This window comes from Callorhinus ursinus, unplaced genomic scaffold (genome assembly GCF_003265705.2).
Source record: "Callorhinus ursinus isolate GAN/ISIS: 27379988/994484 unplaced genomic scaffold, GSC_fseal_2.0 scaffold71, whole genome shotgun sequence".
Lineage (NCBI taxonomy): Eukaryota > Metazoa > Chordata > Mammalia > Carnivora > Otariidae > Callorhinus > Callorhinus ursinus.
This window is the reverse complement of record NW_027397133.1, coordinates 3,902,621-3,919,076: the sequence shown is the minus strand read 5'-3', so window position 1 is coordinate 3,919,076 and position 16,456 is coordinate 3,902,621. Positions and strand designations below refer to the sequence as shown.

At 47.0% G+C, this 16,456-nt stretch overlaps 2 protein-coding genes across 5 annotated transcripts in view; both read left to right on the top strand.

The window, feature by feature from the left end:
- The first annotated feature begins 895 nt into the window (after positions 1–895).
- The window catches only part of CCDC8 (coiled-coil domain containing 8), a 44,644-nt gene continuing 29,083 nt past the window's right edge, over positions 896–16,456 (top strand). Inside the window, exons 1-3 of one of the 4 annotated variants that reach the window (XM_073886495.1) lie at positions 896–1,119; positions 5,568–5,776; positions 6,430–6,552. The gene's annotated coding sequence lies outside the window, so the exon portion shown is untranslated. Of the gene's footprint in view, positions 1,120–1,280; positions 1,300–1,411; positions 1,547–2,715; positions 2,848–5,567; positions 5,777–6,429; positions 6,553–16,456 lie in introns of those variants that run through there. The other 3 variants (XM_073886497.1, XM_073886494.1, XM_073886496.1) reach the window with 3 other exon arrangements.
- PNMA8A (PNMA family member 8A) lies at positions 1,409–5,239 on the top strand. The gene is made up of 2 exons (XM_073886499.1): positions 1,409–1,546; positions 1,692–5,239. The coding sequence occupies exon 2, from the start codon at positions 1,768–1,770 to the stop codon at positions 3,259–3,261; it is 1,494 nt and encodes a 497-aa protein (XP_073742600.1). The 5' UTR covers positions 1,409–1,546; positions 1,692–1,767; the 3' UTR covers positions 3,262–5,239.

The window sequence follows — 16,456 nt, the reverse complement described above, 5'->3', positions numbered from 1 at the left end:
TGCTCTTGGCCCAATAATTTCCCTTTGACCACACTCTCTATTGGTTAAAGAATTTACAAGTCTGCTCAGATTCAATAAGAGGGATATAGATCACTACCTTTCAATAGGAATATAAAAAAAACTACGGCCATGTTTTAAAACCACTGCATGATGATACACATTCATTCTTCCGCTGATTAATAGAATTTCCACCGGTAAAGTACATGGGATTTTTAAACTCTAGTTATGGCTAGAGTGTTTATTAGAATGAGATATTCAGATTTAACAATTTGAATGACATGTCTTTTTTTTCTCCCCATGAAATATCATGGGAACTTGGGCAATCACACACATATTGCAAAATCAGAGGACTGATCACACCCACGTTCAGGGATGCTAGAGATGACAGCTGAACACGCATTTGGCTAGTTGGTCTTGCAAAGGTCCCAATTCCAAAATGGAATCCAAATTACAGATTTTGGTTGAATACTCAGGCCAAAATTGTACTTTGCTGCATCTTTCATATGTGATATCCCTGAACCTTCAAAGTGCTGATCACGAAGGTTTTTATTGGTATTTCTTTTAGGAAGAAGAGGAAGGAGCTCGGAGAGCTCACAGTGTCCGAGGCTGTGCAGCCAGTAAGCAGCATTGCTAGGTGCATCAGTGAGGTCCTGACAGGAAACAGCAACTCAAAACTGAGTCATTGAGAAGTGTTTCATTAACCATCAACAAAGGTGTTGCCTGTGGGCAGCAAGTTGAGGAAGCCAGCAAGGAGAGATGAGGCACTATGCCCAGACTTGAAGGGCACGTGGGGCAGAAGGTGGGAGTTTCTAGAAGCTCCTGGATATTTCTGGAAGCAGGGAAACTGTGGCCGAATGACGGAGCTGTCAGGGACTTCGGCTTTGTTAGAAGAACTCAGGGGGATTAAAGCTGCTGTTTTCTCTCGCCCTCGGTTTTCTGGTGGCTCCCAGGAGTCCCATGGGCTGAACCCAGGCGAAAGGGAGAGGTTAGGAGGGCTGGTTGGTTGCCATCATAGAAGTCGGGGCACTCCACCCCGGTCCCCGAGGCCCACGTTGAATTGAAAAGAGTGGAAAGAGTGCGTCTGGAGGGAACATCGGAGATGCGCACACCCTTTGCTCGGTGAGCTGCTGAACGCCCCCTACCCCCCGCCCCAACTCTCGCGCTGGGCCCCCCTCAGGCGGGAGGGCGCATCCGCAGCCAGGGCCGGTTGCCATGACGACCGCTGGACCGGCGCGGACGCAAGTGCGCAAGCGCGCGCTGCGACGCCAGCCTGGGCTCCGCGCAGCTCCCGGGATCGAAGTGAGGCGCCGCGTGACCAGCCGGGGCCCGAGCAGGAGCGGCCGCCGGCTTCTCGGCAGCTTCAGCCGGGAGCAGCCGGCCTGGGTGGGCCGAGCAGGCGCCTCGCGAGCGGCTGCATCCCGGCGGCCTGTCCTCTGCCCGACCCGAGCGGGCGGCCGGGGGCAGGGCTGCCAGATCCCTAGTGGGCGGCCTCCGGCCAGGCCCGGGGCAGGGCCGAGCGCGGTTTTCGGCGGGTCGCAGGACACGTGTGAGCACCCGGGGGCCCGGTTTGGGGAGGAGGGGCCTGGGGAAGCGCGAGGCCGCCTGTAGGCCCGCCGCGCAGGGGGTAGCTGAGATCTCTGAACCTGGCCGTCTTCCGGGGAATCTGACCTCCCTGTCCTGTCACCTTACAGGATCAATATCTGGGGACCGTCCACCTTATGGACGGTTGAGTGCACGTGAGATTAGAGCCGCCAGGTGTCCGCGACCATGGCCCTGAACCTTCTGGAGGACTGGTGCCGGGGGATGGAAGTGGACATCCACAGGTCCCTGTTGGTCACGGGCATCCCAGAGGACTGTGGTCAAGCAGAAATTGAGGAGACTTTGAATGGGGTCCTCTCCCCGCTGGGCCCATACTTCGTGCTCAATAAGATTTTTCTGAGGGAAGAGAATGCCAAAGCTGCCCTCATTGTGGTCGGAGAGGGTGTGAATCTCAGGGCCATACCCCGGGAATTCCCAGGAAGGGGGGGCGTCTGGACAGTGGTTTGTAGAGACCCCACCCAGGATGCTGAGTTTCTGAAAAATCTGAATGAATTCCTGGATGCCGAGGGGCGTACCTGGGAGGATGTGGTCCGTCTGCTCCAGCTCAGCCACCCCTCACGGCCCCAGAATCAGCCCCCAGAGAACTGGGCAGAAGCTTTGGGGGTGCTCCTGGGGGCAGTGGTGCAAATCATCTATTACATGGATGCCGAGATCCGCGGCCGCGAGGAAGCTAGGGCTCAAGAAGGGGCTGATGCCCAGGCAGTAGCAACGTCAGCCTTAGCAGCGTGGAGGAAGGTCAAGAAGGAGCCAGGGCGGGCTGCAGAACTAGGTTCTGCTTTGAAGATGGAGAATCCCGACACCTGGAATGACCTGGAAGACGAAGGTGACCCTCCCAAACCTCTGGTTCGCCGGCTTGGAGTGAAAAGTCGCTCCAGGAGAAAGAAGCAGAAAAAAAACACTAAGCAGGAATCAGGGCTCTGGAATAAGCCCAAAGGCCACCATTCCAACAGCTCAGCCCCTTTGGAGGATCCTGAGGCTGATGGTACTGAAAATATGGAGGTGTCAGAATCCGTCAGGAGCAACAGAAAGCCCTGTGTGAAGCAGGAGAAGTCGACTTTGAAAAAGCCTGTGGCGAAAGGTGCCTGGAAGGCTCCCAGCAGCCCCTCCCATGATGCCCGGTCAGAAGCTGTGAGCCCTGGGGTCGCTTCGCAGTCAGACCAAGATGGCGGTCAGGAGGGCCTCCCAAAGAAGAAGGCCATGGGCTGGGCCTTGGCAAAGAGCCCTGCCCCCGTGAGAAAGAAGAAGAAGGTGAGCTTGGGCCCTGTTTCGTACGTCCTTGTCGATTCAGAAGATGCCAAGAAGCAGCCAGTGATGGGGAAGAAAGGGCCGGGCTCAAGAAGAGATGGCTCAGCTCAGAAGGCCTTTCGAGGCCCCCAGCCCATGGGGTTGCCCGCCTCGACGTCTCGGGGCCCAAAGGCCAAGCCGGAAGGCTCTTCTCATGCCTCCAGTGGTCCGAATGACAATAGAAGTCATTGGGGTTGTGCCGGCAAATGGATGAGTCGGGAACCCGAGCCGGAGCGGCGGGTGGGCGCAGAGTCACTAGGGGGCGTGGCAGGTCAGGTGGTGCGCGAGGAGGACCCCAGTGCCCTGGAGGAGGCGGATGACACACCAGTTGAGGTTTTAGAGGGCGGGAGCCCTGACCTCCCGCCTAGGAGCCCCTGAAGGCCAACCTTGGGGACACCTATGGGCAGGAGGTGGCAAAGCAAACCCCTCACCTCTCCTTTGTTGCTTGAGTGTCGCTGTGGTAGTCTCAAGTCATTCTGCTACTCCATCCGACCTAGCTCCCTTGATAAGAATCGAATAGTTGGGAGTGAGAACATTTGTCCGGGTCGACGGCTTTGAGGGTGGAGTTTTCTGGAAGCCTGGTTGCAGGATAGAAATGTTCAAGCACTTAAAAGGTCCAAGGAAGTAAGAAAGAAATTCCAAATGACATCTCCTTCCCTGGTGAGCTCTTCTAATTTACCCACAGAACCCAGAAAGCTTTGATTCGGGGGACCACCCATACCCTATTAGTTGAAAGAAGACCAAGGATGAAGTATCAAATGGGGAACAAAGTTTTTTTCCTTAATGAATGAACCATGACTTTGGACTCTTAGGGACCCAGTTTGGAGAGATGGGCCTCTCAGAGGAAAACCATGCCTGAGCTCTTAGGTGGGAGAGGTTAAGGGAGGGAGGTGCACCTCTCTGCTCTTTTCTCTGCCAGGCCTGCTTTTGCCCCTCCCCCTCGACTCACCTTCAGAGGTTGGAGAATTCGCTAAGCAGACTGGGAAAATCCTAGCATATTCACTTTTCCGTACATGGGCAGGGTGCCTGTTCATGTTCTGCCTTTCATCCTTATTCCCTGCTTCCTGGAGAGTGAGCCGACCTCTACATGCAGGGCCTGGCACTTTCTCCCACCTTCTCTTTCACCTACTGGGAAGTTAAGCATAGATCTTCAAAGCAGACCTGCCTTCCTTGCACCTCCTGCTCTTCAGCTTCCATCCTCCAGTTAACTAGCCAGAGGGCAGGCAGGTCCCACAAGTTAGTTCTGGGCGACAAGAGTGTGTGCTTAGGCTTTGAAGTGTTTGAGGTTTAGGTTCTATGAATAAAAATGGTACTTGGACTCCCATTTGGGGTCAGATGCTCTCTGGAAGCCTGTGGGGAGGAAGGGTGATTGGTAGGGAAGGACTCAAGCGCTTCTGGCTTCCCAGGCCCAAGTCCATCCAGCACTACCAAATTCTCCACATCTTTGGGGCTGAAAACACTTCTCACGTTATAATAAGAAAGGGAAAAAATTCTTAAGAAGTTGGCTGTTAATTTCTGTTCTCTGAATAGACTAGCATACCATGTTTCCTGTGTGTGTGTGTGTGTGTGTGTGTGTGTGTGTGTGTGTGTGTAGGGGCAGGGGGCGGGATACCCAACACCAATGGTTAAAAAGTGTCCTGGGAGGGCACCTGGGTGGCTCAGTCGTTAAGCATCTGCCTTCGGCTCAGGTCATGATCCCAGGGTCCTGGGATCGAGTCCCACATGGGGCTCCCTGCTCCGCGGGAAGCCTGCTTCTCCCTCTCCCACTCCCCCTGCTTGTGTTCCCTCTCTCGCTGTCTCTCTCAAATAAATAAATAAAATCTCTAAAAAAAAAAAAAAGTGTCCTGGGAGGCCCAAGGAATGCTCAAAGATGTAAACCGAATCTATTTTTTTCATGTCTATAAAAAAAAACCAAAACGCTGGAGCTTGAACGTCGTAGGCCAAACCCATCACATAGGAGACAATCAGAATATTACCTTGTGTTCCTAAGTGAACTTGATTTCGTACAGGTCTCCAGTGAGTTGTTTCTGCCATCTATTTGTATATAGCCGAATTTCTTATAAGTGTGGCTGATAAGAGAGGTTGCAAGTGGAAGAGATTGCGTCCAGTGCATGCCCTGTGCTGTAACGCTCTGGAAGAAGTTTCCCTTTGTAATTCACATGCTCTTGTTACGCTGTGACGTTCAGCTGTATGATAGCACGTCAGTGTATTCACATGGCGCTCAGTAATCATACCGTCGTGCGGAGTTTCAGCCCTTGGATGTGTCCAGGGGCTCTCTTCTGACTTCAGTTTTTGTGCTCGAGAATATGAACAGTTGTTAGATGTTGTTAGTAAGTCCGCCTTGAAAATAAACGTGACAATTTCAAAAACCTGGATGAGTTTTAACTGAAGATGCCTGGGGCGGGGGTTGGGGGGAGAAGAAACCGGTTTCCGTTTGCAGCTCTTCCTCTGGATCCGCATCATCCATGCACATCGAGGTTTTCCCTGGGTTTGTGCAAAACAAAACACAGGAGTGTGTTGGCCTCTCAAGGTGAGGGAAGTCTGGGACTCCCCAGCACCCGGTTTCAAAATCGGGTCCATTAGGGCTTCATTGTGTTAACAGATGGCCACCATGATGGGTAAAGGTAAACATGTATGTTACAAAATAAACTTAGCAAATTAAGTATCTGTTGATGCTCTTATAGGTGAGGTCACGGATTATGTGAGAAGCGGGTCCCCCCAGTGAACAACACACTGTCCTAGACTCCCAGCCTGGCACGAGCTGTTGTCAGTCCTGCAAGGATCGTCAGTTTTCCGTGACAGAAGATGCCTTTGAGGTGCCCTCTTTGCAGCCTGTCACCAACTCGAGAGGATCTCCCGCAGATCTTGGGGTTTCTAGAAGTTTCAAAAACAGGTAACTAGTGACATGAATTTATCTGAAAATGTGAGTTCGCTTTGAAAAGCAGCTGGAAGAGGAAGGCCCTTTCCTCCCCTCCCCTCAGACAGAAGCAGATTTTTCAGTTTTCTCCTGCCCAGCGCCCTCCCCTGCAAGGTTTTCTGAAAGGTCAATGGAGATGGTCAGGGAGGGAAGAAGCACAAGAGACCAAACGGGAAGCTGGGTTTGAGGACGGGAGTGAATGAGGTGCCGGAGTAGAGGCACGTAGAGACCTGGTAGTGGGTTTATCAGTTGGGTGTTTTCCCCCTCTCCCTCTCTGGAAAAGCCGTATCTGGCCAACATCTCTAAGTACCTCCCAAGATGTAGTCACTCCCTGTAGTTCACCCAGGCCGGCAAGTAGAGTCTGAAAGGCTGACTTGGCCTGAAGTTGGGGGGTGGGGGGAGGGACACCCGGGGATGGGGCCCAGCAAGATGCCGGGAACTTGGCTGTCTGCAAGGAAGCCTCTCAGCCCCTCTCTGGGAGGGGGCAACATTCTGCTCAGGGCTGTGCTGGGAGCAAGGCCCAGCCTTTACCATTCCTCTGGGGGAGATGGGAATGATGCTAAGAGCCTCTGCGTACACCCCCCGAGGCCCCGAAGGCAGTGTCCTCACTCATCCGTGCGTTCGGTCAGCCCCGAGGTGCTGGGCATGGACTCCGTGACAGCCAGGAACCAGACGAAGTTTCCTGCCCTCTTGGGGCTGGCATTCCGGTTGGAGGTAGACGGCGCACGGAGCTGCAGGATACCGAAGGGGTGGTGAGTACAGTGCTGAAATACGCAGCGGGAGAGGGTCCCGGTGAGTGCGTGTGTATGTGGAAAAGAGCGCTGGCTGTTTTATATAGGGGTCAGGGAGGGCCTGTCTGAGGAGGTGACATCTGAATACCCAGGTGGGAGGTGAGGGAGGGAGACAGGCAGCCGGCTGGTGGCAGAGCATCCCAGGCAGAGGGAAGAGTCAGCATGAGGAACGCCTGGTGGTTGAGAAAAAGCGCAGGAGGAGGGGGAAGAGGTGAGCGTGGCCAGATCAGGGGGGGAGCGAGGAGGAAATGAGGAGGTGAGGTCAGGTTGGTTTGGAAGGCTTGTGGGCTTCGGAAAGGATGGACTTTGGCTTCAGTCTGAGTGAGTTGGGAGCCATGGGAGGTTCTGAGCAGAGGGTCGTGATCCGACTTCGGTTTTCACAGGCTGCGGTGGTGGGGGTTGGGGGGGTTTGAGGGCAGAGCTGGAAGCCCAGTGAGGAGGAAGGAGGTGACCACAGTAACGACAGTGGCCAGGGCGGGGGCCCACAGGAGCTCTAGAAAGAGCTGCCCGTTATGTGCTGAATAGCAAATAGGTGAAGAATAAAGATATAAGTTTATTATCCATTTATATTTTATATTCAGTGAAATGCACAAATCTTAAGTGACCTGTTGGATGAGTTTTGACATATCATCATCACCATTTTTAAGTGTGCAATTCAGTGGCATCGAGTACATTCAGTGTCATGCAACCATCACCACCACCATCCATGCAACTCTCTTCATCTTGTAAAATGAAAGCTCTAGAAACAATAACAATGATTCCTCATTCCCCCTCCTCCCAGCCCCTAGCAGCCAGCATTCTACTTTTTTTTTTTTTTTCTAGTGAGCTTTGGGCCCAGCATGGGGCTCGAACTCACAATCCCAAGATCAGGAGTGGCATGCCCCACCCACTGAGCCAGCCAGGTGCCCCACCGGCATTCTACTTTCAGTCTCATCACTTTGGCTAGCCTGGGCACCTCCTATAAGTGGCCTCATACAGTGTTTGTCTTTTTGTGACTGGGTTGCTTCACTGAGGGTAATGTCCTCAAGGTTCATCTCAGTGGTAGCCTGTGTCCGAATTTCCTTCTTTTTTTTTAAGTTGAATGACATTCATCGTGTGGATATAGCACATTTCATTTATCCATTCATCCATTCATCCACTGAGGGGCATTTGGGTTGCTTCCCCTTTCTGACGGTAGTCCACAGAGCTGCTACGAAAGTAGGCATACAAATATGTCTTTGGGTTCCTGCCTTCTGCTCTTTGGGGTAGGTACCCAGATGTGGAATTGCTGGTCCTACGATAATTCTGTTTTTAATATTTTGAAGAAATGCCATATTGTTTTTCATTGTGCTGCCTTCGTTTTAAAATTCCCACCCAAGGATGCCCTCTATGATGCACTTGCAGGAGCAGGGGAGCTCAGTCACATGGTAGAAACTTCTCTAGCCCATCTGCTGTCTGCTCCAGTTTCCCTGCACCTGGAACCAATTTTGCTAGCATAATCTGGCATTATAGACATATAGACCTTGTGCTAGTTGTCAATGGAGGTGTTCTCCTAATACCTCTTTGTGGGTAGGATGTAAGCAGTTGTTAGTGTTAAAAATTCAACACCAAAAAAACCCCCAAAACACTACCATTATTCTTCCAAGCCTTAGGATCTGTTTCATTTGAGCATTTCCTGTGATTATAGAGTGAATGGTTTAACATTTTTTACAGCTGGAGTAGCCAAGAAAATTCTAGAACAGACAAGGAAAAAGGATGGCCTTGTGGGTTATTAAAAGTTATACAAATATGTACCCCATCCACAATCACAGAGAAAGCAGTAGAAGAGAAGAGCAAGTCAGAAACAGACACGTGGGTTTGGGATATTTTGTTTGGTGGTTTTGCAAATCAGAGGGAGAAGAGATAATTGAACAGATGCTTTCCTGCTGGGGGGGGTTAGTTTTCCTTATAAAAGATAAATTTGCTAGATCGAAGAATAAAATATTAAAAATAACAGTATAGAAGTAATAGAAGAAAATATAGATGAATTCATCCTTCATTCTGGTGTGAGAAAGGCTTTTCTAAGCAGGATATAAAACCTAGGGCCCATGAGAGGAAGAAGATCAATTGTCAACACAAACATTTTTTTTAAAGATTTTATTTATTTATTAGCACACAGAGGGAGAGGAAAAGGGAGAAGCAGACTCCCCACTGAGCAGGGAGCCCAATGCAGGACTTACTCCCAGGACCCTGAGATCATGACCTGAGCTGAAGGCAGACGCTTAACCGACTGAGCCACCCAGGCGCCCCAACACAAACACTTAAAGCCGCTTCATGACAAAAGTTACTATAAAGGAGAAGACAAATGGCTCACTTGGAAAATATATTCACTATACATCACAGCAAAGATCTAATTTTTAAACTTTATTAACAACAGATTCAAATTAATAAGCAAAAGATGAACAGCCTAATAGAAAAATGAGTAAAGCATCTGAATAGGCAAGTTGAAAATGACTGAGAAATCACGTGAAAAGTAAGCTCACCACACTCCTGTTGCATCAATGCAGTCAAAGCAAGGTAGCATTTTCCACCTTTTGGGCAAATCTTTTTACACCGTACATATTCCCTGCTACTAAAGTAATAGGAAAAAGCTTTATAGAGCCTCTTTGTTTGCTTAAATTGATGCCAAATTTCTGGATTTTTTTATTGATCTCTGACAATTGCAACTAATATTCCCAAAGAACTCTGGTCAACCTGTGTTTACTTTTACAAAATAACAGTTTGGTGGTGTGCTACTGGGATGATTAATTTCCTTTTTTTTTTAAATATACTTCCCCACATTAAAAAATACCACATCACAGACATTTAAAAGCACCCAAACACCTTTCTGCCCGTGGACGCCGCAGAGTAAGCATCATTAAAGTCTCCCCTCCCACCGCCGTCATGTCTAAGGCAGAGTCTCCCCAAGAGCCTGAACAGCTGCGGAAGCTCTTCATCGGAGTTTGAGCTTTGAAACAACCGATGAGAGTCTGAGGAGCCATTTGGAGCAATGGGGAACGCTTACGGACTGTGTGGTAGTGAGAGATCCAAACACCACGCGCTCCAGAGGCTTTGGGCTTGTCACGTGTGCCACTGTGGAGGAGGTGGATGCAGCCATGAACGCAAGGCCACACGAGGTGGATGGAAGAGTTGTGCAACCAGAGAGGGCTGTCTCAAGAGAAGATTCTCAAAGACCTGGTGCCCACTTAACTGTGAAAAAGATTTTTGTTGGTGGCATTAAAGAAGACACTGAAGAACATCACCTAAGAGATTATTTTGAACAGTATGGGAAAATTGAAGTGATCGAGATCATGACTGACCGAGGCAGTGGCAAAAAGAGAGGTTTTGCTTTTGTAACATTTGATGACCATGACTCTGTAGACAAGATTGTCATTCAAAAATACCATACTGTGAATGGCCACAACTGTGAAGTAAGGAAAGCTCTATCTAAGCAAGAGATGGCTAGTGCTGCATCCAGCCAGAGAGGTCGAAGTGGTTCTGGAAACTTTGGGGGTGGTCGTGGAGGTGGTTTTGGTGGGAATGACAACTTTGGTCGTGGAGGGAACTTCAGTGGTCGAGGTGGCTTTGGTGGCAGTCGAGGTGGTGGTGGATATGGTGGCAGTGGGGATGGCTATAACGGATTTGGTAATGATGGAAGCAACTTTGGAGGTGGCAGAAGCTACAATGATTTTGGCAATTACAACAATCAATCCTCAAATTTTGGACCCATGAAAGGAGGAAATTTTGGAGGCAGAAGTTCCGGCCCCTATGGTGGTGGAGGCCAATACTTTGCCAAACCACGAAACCAAGGTGGCTATGGTGGTTCCAGCAGCAGCAGTAGCTATGGCAGTGGCAGAAGGTTTTAATTACTGCCAGGAAACAAAGCTTAGCAGGAGAGGAGAGCCAGAGAAGTGACAGGGAAGCTACAGGTTACAACAGATTTGTGAACTCAGCCAAGCACAGTGGTGGCAGGGCCTAGCTGCTACAAAACATGTGTATGGGCAAAAAACTCGAGGACTGTATTTGTGACTAATTGTATAACAGGTTATTTTAGTTTCTGTTCTGTGGAAAGTGTAAAGCATTCCAACAAAGGGTTTTAATGTAGATTTTTTTTTTTTGCACCCATGCTGTTGATTGCTAAATGTAATAGTCTGATCATGACTCTGAATAAATGTGTCTTTTAAATAAATAAATAAATAAATAAATAAATAAATAAATAAATAAATAAAAGCACCCAAACAAGTGCATTATGTAATCCAAACAACATTAGGTAGTGTGGTCAGATTAACTCATTCTCATCCCCCCACAGATGATGCAGTAATTTTTTCTATCCACCTCTGCTTTATAGATTTGCACTTTTTGTGGCAGAAAGAGTGCTGGGGAAGACCAGAGAGCTGTGGGGTCTGTGCTAAAGCTCACTGCCGGGCATGTCCAGGCCTGTAACACTGCCCCCAGGAGCCCCGGCTCTACCCAGAGCATGTGTCCCACTCAAATGTCAGGCACGGCTCCCACAGATCCGGCCCTGGCTCTTGTCCAGGCCTGATGGCCATGTACTAGCAAGAGAATGCAGGGCAGTTCTCAGCATGGCAGCATGGCTTTAGGGATCATCTTAGTGCTCTGTGTGAGATTGGTATTTCTCCTGCGACTTGGGCAATTTTGAGGAAGACAAGGAGTTGTCCGAGGCTTAGTTGTTTCCGTTCCGATACGACATTTCCTATGACTCCCACTTTCAAGCTTCTGGCTCCATTTCACCAAAGCCATATCCTGGCTCTGCAAAGCGAGCTCTTGAAAAATTGTTCTCCTGTAGGAAGATATGGAAATGTCTGGGAAAAAAAACAAAACATACTAGGTAGGGGTGACTACATCATCAAAAAATATGTACGTAACACATAACAATGTAAACTTGCTATGCCTCATTTAATTCATTTAGAAGTGTAGAGTCTGTGCTTTTCACCCCTGAAAAGAAAGTGAGGGGAAAAGATGATAAACCACAAACTGGGAAAAATATTAACAGCATTATATAACAGACGGGCTAATTCATTTACCAAAAGTTAATAGGAAATAAGAAAAAGCTTGACAGATATACAAAGGCCATGAACATGTAGTTTAGAGAAAAGAAATCAGGATGGCTAATAAGGGTGTGACAGGAACACTCAACCCCATTCCTATATAAGAATCAAAAACAGTGAATTATATGGGGGCACCTGGCTGGCTCAGTTGGTGAAGCACATGACTCTTGATCTCGGGGTTGTAAGTTTGAGCTCCACGATTGGTGTCGAGATTACTTAAAAATAAAATCTTTAAAAATTTTTTAAAAAGCAATAAATTATAGTTCTTTACCAATCAGAAATTTAAAAGCTGGATAAAAACCCACTGCTATTGAGGCTGTGGAGAAATAGTCGGTCTCACCCACTATTGATGGGAAGGTGGATTTGTCCAATCAAGATGCTCTAGATGCCTGTGATTTCAGGGCTGATTAAATCATCCATTGGGCATTCTTAGGATGAAATACCATGTGCTGATGTGAAGGCTTTCTAGGCCGTCATTTAAGGAAAAATTCACAAGAATGCGTATTAAGATCACATTTGTTTAAAGATGAAGGAAGATTTGTATATAAGTGCTGGCATATGAATAATTTATTTCTCTGGAAGTGATAAGTAAAAAAGCAGTAGTAAGAAACTGTCACTGTTGTTATTTTGGCAACAGGGACCATGGGGGATTCGAATAGTGATATGGAGAGTCTCACTTTTCATATTTTGCTTTTAAATACTCTTTGAATATTACAACCACATGCACAAATCATTAATTAAATAATGAATGAATTAATTAATGAAATAAAAGTAGCCAGAGATAGCACAACCACTTTAGAGAACTATTTGGAAGTTTCTTAAAAAGTCAAACGCCTGTCATGTGACCCAGGCTTTCCAATCCTAAGTTTTTACCCAAGAGAAATGAAAACATGTCCACTGAAGCCACGTACATGAATATTCATAGCAGTATCTTGCTCATAATAGCCCAAACCTGGAAACCACTCAAACATTTTCGTTTCCCTTGGGTAGATTCCTAGGAGCGGCACATCCATTCAAGAGAATGTCACTCAATAATAAAAAGGAATGAAGGACTGATACCCACAACAATATGAATAAATCGCAAAGGCGTACTTGTCTTAGTTCATAATACTACAGACTAAGTGGCTTATAAACAACAGACATCTATTTCTCACAGTTTTGCACACTGGACATCCACGATCAGGGTGTCAACATGGTTCTGGGGAGAGTCCTCTTCTGGGTTGTAGACGAGTGACTTGTCCCTTTACCCTCACATGGCGGAGAGAGGGCAAGGGGTCTCTCTGGGGTCTCCTAAAGGGCATGAATCCCATTCACGAGGGATCTACCCTCATGACCTAAATACTTCCCCAAAGCCTCACCTAAAACCATCACCATCACATTAGGGGTTTGGATTTCAACATATGGATTTGGCGGAGGACACAAACACTCAGCTTATGCCATTACTGTATGATTCCATTTCTGAGAAGTTTTCAGAACAGGAAAAACTCATCTGTGGGTGAACAAAAAAACCACAGCTGTGCTTGCTTCAGTGGGGGGACAGAGTGTGGCTGTGAGAGAGCATGAGGAAACTTTGTGGAGTGGTGGAATGTTTTGTGTCTGGTGGTTGCACAGGTGTACATATCTGCCCAAACCTACAGACTCGGACACTTAGAATGTGTGCATTTCACTGCCTGTAACTTTTATAACTTATAACTTTTATAAAAGCAATTTTTAAAAAGTAACCAGGGGGAGATTTTATTTTCATCTTGACAATGCTGTGAGCTGAATAATTAACAGCGAAAAAACCATAGCAATGTTGAACAGTCAAGCCACATCACTGCTGGGGCTGGTTTAATGCATTTTGTGTACAATTATAAATCTTGTGGTAAGCCAGCTCCAGCCCACTCAATGAGCCCATGTACACTTCTGATCAGTGTGCTGTGGATTAAGACCATTTGTAGCCCAGGGGTGCCTGGATGACTCAGTCGGTTGAGCGTCTGACTCTCGATCTCGGTTCAGGTGTTGATCTCAGGGCTCGGGTCTTGATCTCAGGGTCATGAGTTCAAGCCCCACGTTGGGCTCCATGCTGGGCATGGAGCCTACTTAAAAATAAATAAGTAAAGCAATAAGTAAGTAAAGAAATAAAATAAGACAGCCATTTGTAGCCCAGCATGGGTCTGTGTTTAAAATTCAGACCTGACACATTTGTTCTTATAAAATCGTGCATGTGATCCACATCTCATGTGTGTGGATGTCACATTCAGTTCAAGGTCAAGGGGCTCGAGATGTTTGGGGGATGCTGTTTGGCCCATGGTGAGGGTACAACAGATCTACACCCCAGAGGAGCTGCTGGAGAAGGTTGTCCTGTTGCAACCTGTGTGACCTTGACATTTCTGAGGGGGCAGGTGCTCAGTTATTGGAGAATGTTAATGATTCCAGATGAATCAAATTCTCCATTGTTGACTTGCCAGCATCTGGATTGGTTTAACTGAAGCATATCCTGACATTACAAGGCAAACTATTTAAAATCTGCTACCCTCTGAGAACGGCCAGAACATTCAGGAGAACACAAATCAATCTGGGCAGATGAGCCGGCAATGACATGGATTATGAAGCTGTGATTTTACTATAGTTTGTTCACGAGGAAGAAACAGTCCAACAAAACAGCGGGGCAGAATGATGAATCCAGAAATAAAATGTCATATATCTGGGAATTCAGACTTTAAGCAGGGTGCTATTTATTTTAAATTAGTAGAAAAGAAAAGGGATTTTTCTCAGCAAGGCTGGTGCTTACGAAACTGGCTGGCCATTTGGAAGAAAAGACTGAAGTTGGATTCTCCACCTCTTTCTTTGTTTTCCCAAATACCTTCCAGATGGCTCAAAGATGTAAATGTAAAAATGAAATCAAGAGACATTTAGGTAGAAACAGAAGCAACGGTATAGCATGATGGCCATAGTTAATAATACTGTATTGCACAGGGGCGCCTGGGTGGCTCAGTCGTTAAGCATCTGCCTTCGGCTCAGGTCATGATCCCGGGGTCCTGGGATTGAGCCCCACGTGGGGCTCCCTGCTCAGCGGGAAACCTGCTTCTCCCTCTGCCCCCTACCCCCCCGCCCCCGCTCACACTCTCATATAAATAAAATCTTAAAAAAAGAAAAAGAAACGGATCTCTGAATGCTGCTTTCCAGGCCATACCTTTAAAACCTTTTACTGGAAAGTTAACATATCTTAAGTGTTCAGGTAGATACATTTTCTTTTTTTTTTTTTTAAGATTTTATTTATTTATTTGACAGAAAGAGAGAGCACAAGCAGGGGGAGTGGCAGGCAGAGGGAGAGGGAGAAGAAGGGGTTTATTCTGGTTTCCTATATTTATCAAATTTTTTTAAGTAGGCCCCACACCCAACATGGAGCCCAATGCAGGGCTTGAACTCATGATCCCGAGATCAAGACCTGAGCTGAGATCAAGAGTCGGACGCTCAACCAACTAAGCCAACCAGGCGCCCCTACTTTGTCAATTTCTAACTAATCACTCATATTGTTTTTCTTTTTCTTTTTTTTTTAAGATTTTATTTATTTATTTATTTGAGAGAGAGAGAGCGCACATGAGAGGGGGAAGGGTTAGAGGGAGAAGCAGACTCCCTGCTGAGCAGGGAGCCCGATGCGGGACTCGATCCAGGGACTCCAGGATCATGACCTGAGCCGAAGGCAGTCGCTTAACCAACTGAGCCACCCAGGTGCCCTGTTTTTATTTTTCTTAAGTAGCAAAAATTCAACCATAAAAAGAATGAAGTACTGATATGTGCTATGATGTGGCTGAGTCTCTAAAACATTAAGCTAAATGAAAGAAGACAGGCACAAAAAGCCACATATCGTACAATTCTATTTATATGAAATATCCAGACTCGGGAAATCTATAGGGAGGGAAAGTAGATTAAGTGGTTGCTGGGGTCCAGGATGGGGGAATGAGGAGTTAGTGCTTAATAAGGGTTTCCTTTTGCAGTGATGAAAATATTCTGGAACTAGATAGGGGTGGTGGCGGCACCACCTTGTGAATGCACTAAATGCCCACTGAATGGTATGCTTTATTTATTGTTTTTTTATTGTTATTTTTAAAATAATTTTATTGTTATGTTAATCACCATACATTACGTCATTAGTTTTTGATTGTTTTTTTTATTTTTTTAAAGTAAACTCTACCCCCAATGTGGGACTGGAACTCGACCCTGAGACCAAGCCTTGCATGCTCTGCTGACTGAGCCAGCCAGGCGCTCCTGAATTGTACACTTTAAAATGACTAATTTTATATTATGTGAATTTCAATTCAATTTTTTAAAAAAGTATTAAAAAATCTGGCAGCTGGCTCATGGATCCTTTTTGAGGGGAGTGGGGTGGCTGTTCTTTATACTTTCCCTGCATTAAAAAAGCTACCAAGCCAAACACATGTGGAAACCACATTACCTCTCACTGCTGGGTAAATTAGTTCCGCTGCAGATCTTGGAAGAAGGCATTTCCTGTCATCTTTAGATATGTATTTGAGTTTATAAATCAGCATGTTTTTGGTTAGGAGCACTTTTGGCTTCCCAAGGGTCAAGTTTTAAAATTCCAGCCTGGGCTCATCCATTCTTGCAAAACCGGAAAAACAAGAGGACTTGCAGAGTGTAGTCTGGTAAAGCCGTGGGGCCCCAGCCTCAGCGGGAATGTTCTGGAACAACAGTGAATGGGTAGCTAATGCCAGTGATTATAGTCTACTTTCATATTTGAGGTGATTCTGAGTATTCCTTTTATGACTTTCACACTTAGATAAGAAATGTGAGCATTT

Coding starts and splice junctions, on each gene's coding strand:
- PNMA8A (XM_073886499.1), top strand. CDS start 1,768: ATGGCCCTGAACCTTCTGGAGGACTGGTGCCGGGGGATGGAAGTGGAC.